The sequence below is a fragment of the Athene cunicularia genome, assembly GCF_003259725.1.
Source record: "Athene cunicularia isolate RWA chromosome 15 unlocalized genomic scaffold, athCun1 chr15_part1, whole genome shotgun sequence".
NCBI classification, from domain to species: domain Eukaryota; kingdom Metazoa; phylum Chordata; class Aves; order Strigiformes; family Strigidae; genus Athene; species Athene cunicularia.
The window spans coordinates 10,056,649-10,064,322 of record NW_020799121.1 but is presented as its reverse complement, the minus strand read 5'-3'; the positions used below and the strand labels follow the sequence as shown (position 1 = coordinate 10,064,322).

Sequence of the window (7,674 nt, the reverse complement as noted above, 5' to 3'; positions counted from 1 at the left end):
GGCCTCTGCGCCGGCCGCGCTGACTGGTGCGCAGAGCACGCGCCTTCGGGGGCGATTTGGGAACCGAAAACGGCGCCCGGCCCCTTCCGGCTGGGCCTTGAATCAGCTCGCCCGTTGTGAGCTCACATGCTGCCATTTCCCCTGCAGACCCAGCATGGCCGCCCAAGGAGAGCCCCAAGTGCAGTTTAAGGTAAGGCGGCGGTTTGGTCTTGGTCGATTTCTTTCGTTCAGTAGGAAAGTAGCGTGAGCGACTCTCGAGTGCCAACGTGGATGGTAGGTTGGCTTTTGAAGTCCTGGTCTGTCCTTAACAGAGCGGTTTGTTTATTCTAGTATTGCATCTAACTTGTTCAAAAAGATTCTGTCACACTGTGTCAGTCTGATGCTATTTGTAGTTTAGTATAATAAATTTCAGTAATGCTTTGTATATAGAACGACTTTTAAGTTTCAGAAGTGAAGTTCACAGCAAAAAGTGCTTAGAGTGAATTAGAATAGCCTATTTTCTGTTGTGTGTTAATTGTATAGGGAAGAAAACTTGAAATGCTTCAGAACACAGTTTTCTGGTGTCTTGTGTGGGGTTTTTCTTTGTTACCTTAACAGCCAGAAGTCTTTGAGACTGTTCATGAAAGGCTGTTACTTATGTTTCTTAAAATACTTGGCCAGAGTATTCCAGTTGTTAGTAGTGCACTTCCTTGGGTGGTGTGGCTTCTTGGGGTTTTTTTTAATTGTAAGATTGTGGTGGGTTTCTTCAGTTTGGGTGCTTAGATGAGGGATTCCACATATGGTCACATTCAGGTTGAAAACCCCAAATACTTCAAATTCGGTCACTTGTAGTTCGGGGGAACCATATTCAAAGTGCATTGTAGCTCTCAGCCACAGGAATTACATAAGTCTGACGAGTTACAGTGTGATAGGCTTAACAGATTGGGCCCCAGTACAGTGAGTCTCTTCATGGGGAATTCAGTCTTCTGTTTACAGCATCTTGTAGGGCCAAGTTCTTTGTACTAATAATTAGTATTTACACTAAAATGATCAAAAAAGTCTCTAAAAGTGTATTGCTCTGACTTTGTTGCCTTTATCTATCAACAGCTTGTCCTGGTTGGTGATGGTGGCACTGGTAAAACAACATTTGTAAAACGTCATTTGACTGGTGAATTTGAAAAGAAGTATGTAGGTATGTCTGAAGAAACATTTGAGATCTAATACATTACAATCAAAAGTGCAGTTCATGACTTGCTAAGTGCATTGCTTTTTCTTACTGTTACAGCAACACTGGGTGTTGAAGTTCATCCTCTGGTGTTCCATACTAACAGAGGCCCTATTAAATTTAATGTATGGGACACAGCTGGCCAAGAGAAATTTGGTGGTCTGCGAGATGGCTATTACATCCAAGGTAAGATGTGTGTATGTGTATGAATATTCTGTACCTCTTCCAGTTCAGTCCTCCATTCCATTCATGCTGGCCACTCTGAAAACTGTCAGTATGACTTGCAGTGATGAGCTGGTTTCTGGGTCTTCAAACTCTTCCTGTAGGTAGGGTAATTGCCTTTGCTAGGCAACTTGTGATGATGGAATATTCTAAGATTGTGTTTCAGTATGCCATTGCAGGCTTTGGTATTAGTGAAGAGTAATGGTGCACCTTGAATTACAAGATATTGCTGATGAAACTCCATGCTTAAGAGGTGAAAGTGTTTCAGTTAGTACAGATTTATATCTGTATTAATGTACTGTGCTGAGGCAAGGACTTAAAGATTTTTAGATAAGATGATGTTTTACATCTCCATGCCAGTCTTCTAGTTGTCTTTCTAAACAAGTACTGACAGTGCCACTTACACTTGCTTGGCCCAGCTCTGTTCTGTGTACTTCAGTCTCCAGTGTGTCTTCAAAATTTGCAGGGGATTATTAGAATTTGACATTGTTGCTTTTCCTTTAGAAGTATCAGGATCAAGTCAAGTCCCTGTGTTCTTTGAATAACTGTTCTGGACAAGGGCATCCCAGGAGCTTGCAGTCCACATCTCAACCTACCTGAAAGCCTCAATAAGATATGAGATTAGTTAAACAGGTGTTAACTAGTTTCTGTAGAATATTTGTGTAAATCAAAGTTGATTTTGTTATCCTTGTATATTCTCTTACAGTGCAACACTGTTACCCAGTGGGACAGTTGTGTTGATAAAACTAGCTGGGCACTAAAGATGTGAGATGACGCTGTTGTGAGCTGAGTTTTGTTGACTTGTGCATCATAATTGTTAACAGGACATGGGCTTTCAGAACTGTTAAGCTGAGAGGGAAAAGTTAATGCAGAGACTTAATTCTCGTGTGGGATTTCTATGGGTAGCTCTTCTACTTGCCATCTTAAAAGCAAGTGCTTACTCTCCTTGTGTAACTCTTGACTATTCTTCTCTCTCAGCTCAGTGTGCCATCATAATGTTTGATGTAACATCAAGAGTTACGTACAAGAATGTACCTAACTGGCACAGAGATCTGGTACGAGTATGTGAAAACATCCCTATAGTGTTGTGTGGCAACAAAGTGGATATTAAGGACAGAAAAGTCAAGGCAAAATCCATTGTCTTCCACAGGAAGAAGAATCTCCAGGTATGCTGGCATGAGCTTGTAGGAAACAAATTTGTTGGGTCTGTTGACTGCAGCTGGGTTCTCTGTGGTAATTGAGTGTTCTACCCTTGTCACTACAGGTTGTAGTATTTCAACTTTACATCTGTTGGCTGTTTGAACTTCAGGGAAGTGGGAGGTGATGATGCTAAAGATGCTCATCACTGGTCTTGAGCAGAAGCTATGATAAGTTCTTAAAGAGCTTGTGTGTATTTGGCTTTCATTGCTCAGAATCTCATCAGATGACACAGAAATGAGACTAAAGTAGATCTAAGTCACAGGAAAGAGTTAAATGCACTACTGCCTCCTGAAAGTTTTATCTTTGATCAGCTTGGGTATCTTTTCAGTTACCAATTTTTGCCTCTTTGCCTGAAACTACATTTCTAGACACTTAAATCGTAACTGTTTCTGAGACCAAAAACAGAAGTCGTGCAGTCAGAATACTAAGGTAAAAGTAGAGCTGGTGATGTGCGTGTTAATCTTGGTCTGCCCTAAGTATCAGTTAGAGATGTCTTTTTTTTTTTAATATATAATATGTACTCTTTTTTTCAGTATTATGACATTTCAGCTAAGAGTAACTACAACTTTGAGAAGCCTTTCCTCTGGCTTGCTAGAAAGCTAATTGGAGATCCTAACTTGGAGTTTGTTGCCATGCCTGCTCTTGCACCACCTGAAGTTGTTATGGACCCAGCACTGGCAGCACAGTATGAGCAAGACTTACAGGTAAGTGACAAAGGTCAAATGAGTGCCTGTAACTACTGTTTGGACTCCTGGGGCAAATAACTGAAGAGCAGTTCTTAAATGTATCTTCTTTGTTCCAGATTGCTCAAACCACTGCACTGCCAGATGAGGATGATGACCTGTGAGGGATGAAGCTGGAGCCCAGCGTCAGAAGTCTAGTTTTATAGGCAACTGTCCTGTGATGTCAGTGGTGCAGCGTGTTTGCCACTTTATTATCTAGCTGAGCAGAACATGTGCTTAATCTTTGGGATGCTGAAAGAGATGAATGGGCTTCGGAGTGAATGTGGCAGTTTAAAAAAAAAAAAAACAAAAAAAACAAAACAAAACAAAAAAACCCACAAAAACAAAACAAAATGAAAAAAAAAACAAAACAAAAAACTTCATATTTTGGACCTGCATATTTAGCTGGTTTTTGGACTGCAATTACTTCCCCTTTTGAGTTTCAAATATAAGACTGCTGCAGTCACATCAGAGTGTTAAGTGGTAAATCTTGTTTCTGTCATTCCCATTCTTTTTTGTTTAGATAATAAAGTTGTATTTCAAGTATCTAAGCAAGTGAACTTTCATGCATTGTTAGGAAAACTCTTCAAAGTGTCTTCTGTTCTTCAATTGAGGCTAATACTTGGTTGTCTACTGCATTTCTCATCCTGTTCTCCTTTTTCCCTCCTGCTTCTCATGTTATGCTCCTCTTGCTAAATCAGAGCTAACAGTTAACCTTTCCTTGGTTTCCTGAAGCATATAATTAAAGCACCTGAGGGAAGCTGAACTAACTGCCAGGTAAAACTAAAGCAGTGAGCACTTGACTGGTAAGTGTGACTGGATCGGCATTCCCATGCAAATGGGAATGTTTGTGGTCTGCAGGGTGTCTTTGAGAGAAAAGTGTGTAGTTCAGCTTGCATATGCTACCATTAGATACAGTCTCTCAATTCTCTTAATATGTTCCACAATATGCCTTCAGAGCTCTGATTTTAGTAGCCAGAAACAAGTGGCATCTAGGTTTGTTAGGTGACTTAAAAGCTGTATCTTTGCATGGAACATCATTCAGTAGAGCTATAGCCAATTAAACAAACTAAGCATCTTAAAATTCACTAACTAGAAAACAGCTGTAGTTTGAGCTAAAAAGCTCTTGGCTACAAAATGGCATATAAACTGAAACCACATTTATATATGAATATCTAGACTGGACTGTAACTGCACCAAGTTCTTAATTTGAAACTGGCTTACTACAGCACAAATGGTGGAAAACATCAACTTTTAACACTATCTTGTAGAGATTAATCTTGGTCAATATTAGTACTGCTAGTGAACAAGACTAAGTTTAAGATTCCATTTTTCAGTAGTGTTTGAGTACATAAAGCCTTGAACTCTTCAGTTTTGTATTTTTGGTTTCTTAATAAAGTGGAGCATTTCATTTATTACTTTTAACTTGCATGTTTGTGTACATAACTCCTACTTGCATATTTATTCAACTTTTCTGGTACATGGTAGCAAAAAGTGTGGACTAGGATTCTGCAATACTGTAAAGGAATCATTTTTAAGTTAGTGCAAGTTGGAGTTCTGTGGTTTGGTTTATAGTTGTTTGGTGGGTTTTTTTAGCTAGCTAATAAGCTGAGTTGTGGTATTGAGGACCTGAAACTCAGGAAAATAAGGAATGTCATATGCTTAGTTTGCAAAGAGACAAACTTCCACTTAATGTTCCATTGAATCTTCTTGCTGCATCATCTTGCTTTAACTTCATGTTCTAGGTTCTTGCCTGTAGTGTTTACTAATTTACCTGTGCATATCTTGGTTAATACTGCTAGCTTGACTATGCTGCTCCTTTACTAGGTGTGGTAGCTTTCTTGTCTTCAAGCTGTCTGACTTCTGAAAATGCACTGCTTAAAAACACAAATTGATTTATAAAACATTAGTAGTTCTGCAGTATTGATACGCCTTAGGAGAAGAAAACCCAGCAGCACTGAAGCTGTATTTGTGTTTGATAGTGCGTGTATGGTATCAGCTTTACAACTATTGCTGCGCACAGGTACTAGCCTTAATATGAATTCCTACAAAACACATGAAAAGATTTATGAAAAGTGGAACAGCTGTTTAAAGCTGCTAAATATAACTGCTGTGAGCTTTCCTTTGTAATCTTCAGTGTTACTTCCCAGTCCACAAAAGCTCATCTCTGAAGTAGGTGGTGATATCAGTCCTGCTGTAAAGCAGTCTCTTCAACTAGAAATGTTTTGGGAGTGGAATTGAGTCCTCTTGTTGCAGCATTATACTTGGTTTGTCACATTTAGTCCCTGTTAATTGTTATAAATAATGCAGGTAGCCTTAATATGCATGTGCAGGTTCCTCAGTCAAAGTTCCTTAACTATAACACTTCTAAGAAGCTTTTCACTAGTTGGGTTTAGGCAAAATAAAATTTAGTCAAATAACAAGGAAAACAAAACTTTGATTCTAAGAACATCTGTACAAAATACATCAGTCTGTGTTAGAGCTCTACCCTTATCAGGACTGAATTGATGAGACAAATCCTTTGGCACAAGACCTACTTTGTCCTGCTTGGTGGACTGCTTTATGGTTGGAGCAGATTCATTGTAGTTCTTGTGTTCCTTACACACCATTTGACTTTTTTAAATATCTGACTTAAGACTGGTATTCAGTAACTACTCATTACAGACAATGCTCAGCTTCAACTTTTGAGAGCAGGAGGAGGTGCTGGGCCATTTACTGTTCTGAGTTCTGTGATAAAGCTGTAGGTTTTTAAGTGTCCCAGTTCAGAGGATTGTACTGGAAGAGTAGCTGCAGAACTGGTGCCTGTGCAAAATAGGTAAGGTCAAAGCATTAACTTGAAAAACTGGCAGAGGAAATGTTTTGCTACTTCTCACTGAACCTTTAAATGAAGGAGTGTTAAAAGGTCTCTTTAGAAGAACTAGGGTTGCCCTTGGATCTCTCAGGATTTCAACAGAGGATCTTTTTTAGAAACATCGAACGCTTTTCTGTGACAACTGGGAATCTGTGCCAAGAAGGTTGAAGTTGAAGCCTGCCTCTCAGGCCTGCAAGTTACAATACGAAAAAACTTGTCTTTTTTTTTTTCTTTAGAAATGGTTCTGTTGTGTTGCTAATACAGTCTTATTCTAAACTAGTGTGGGAAACGGTGCTGAGACAAACTGTTCTGCATTCCCCTTCCTAAAACAAATACACTGGTTGAGGACAGTTTTCCTGACCTGGACTGGTAGTACCGGTCACTTTCGCCCAGGTTTTAGCAATGGTTGATTGGGCCCCTAAACCAGGATTGATAGCAGTCTTACAAGTAACTGAAAAGCTAAATCTGCTGTGCTTTGATCAGTTTGTTTTCACATGGGTGCGTTAATTTATTAGGCTGGTTTTGTGTATGTGTGAATTTTGCACTGAGCTGAAAATTTGCCTTGAGTCTGCCTTTTTCCTAGCACGAGCTGCTACACGAGCATCCCATGGAGTTCTTCCTTGCGTGTGTCCTGTAACACTTCGATCATCCCTGCAAGTAGCCAAAATCGGAAACGCTTCCAGCTGAGGACTCATACTGGGAGAATATGAATTGACTATGCTGCCCTAGGCCAGTAGCTTTTCCAGACAATTTCCAGGTTGTAACACTGGAAACAGGTGTAGTGATTCTGTCTTCACTGCCCTGTGGTGTGTTGGTAACTGTCCTTGTGGTGCAAGCTATTGCCTTTCCAGCAAAGAAGGCAAAAAAACTTGATGCCTCTTTCTGATTAGAGCTCACTTGGCTGCCTGACAAATAATGTAAAGTTAAACTCTGAAGAATGTAATGCTTGAAACAACGGCTTAATTTGATAACCTCTTTAACAGACTTAGTGGGGCTTACTGATGAGCCAAACTGTAGCCTCTTTAGATATCTAGTTATTGAATACCTGTAGGAGTGTTGAAATGTAAGGCATGTTATTTATACCAAGGCTCTAGCAATGAGCCTAAATCGTCTTAGGTTATAGGTTTGAGTGTATGAGGTAAATACTCTTAACGATTGTGTGGGTAATTCTAGTTCAGAGTGAACAGAGTGTTCAATGAGTGAATGACGCTTCCCCAAGAATCCAATGTCCTACAAGCTGGATCACTGAGATGAGCCAGTGTTGTTCGTATTGGGGCATTAGTTCAGTGTAGGAGTAGATTGATTTTTGTTTTACTTTCGGTAGTCATAGTTGATGTTTGTCTTGCTGTGATCCTGAAATTCTGTGATTAAAATTGGATTCCCATATTTCTACTACTTGCTTGAGGAGGAAAAAATTGAAAAAATTAGGACAGATCTCTCAATGTTAAACAGAATTTCATATTTGCTGGAACACT

General features: G+C 39.7%; 1 protein-coding gene across 1 annotated transcript; it reads left to right on the top strand.

The window, feature by feature from the left end:
- Positions 1-46: 46 nt before the first annotated feature.
- Positions 47-4,763, top strand: RAN (RAN, member RAS oncogene family). The gene is made up of 6 exons (XM_026859544.1): positions 47-190; positions 1,087-1,171; positions 1,265-1,390; positions 2,405-2,592; positions 3,160-3,330; positions 3,429-4,763. The coding sequence occupies exons 1-6, from the start codon at positions 155-157 to the stop codon at positions 3,471-3,473; spliced, it is 651 nt and encodes a 216-aa protein (XP_026715345.1). The 5' UTR covers positions 47-154; the 3' UTR covers positions 3,474-4,763.
- The last annotated feature ends 2,911 nt before the right edge of the window (positions 4,764-7,674 follow it).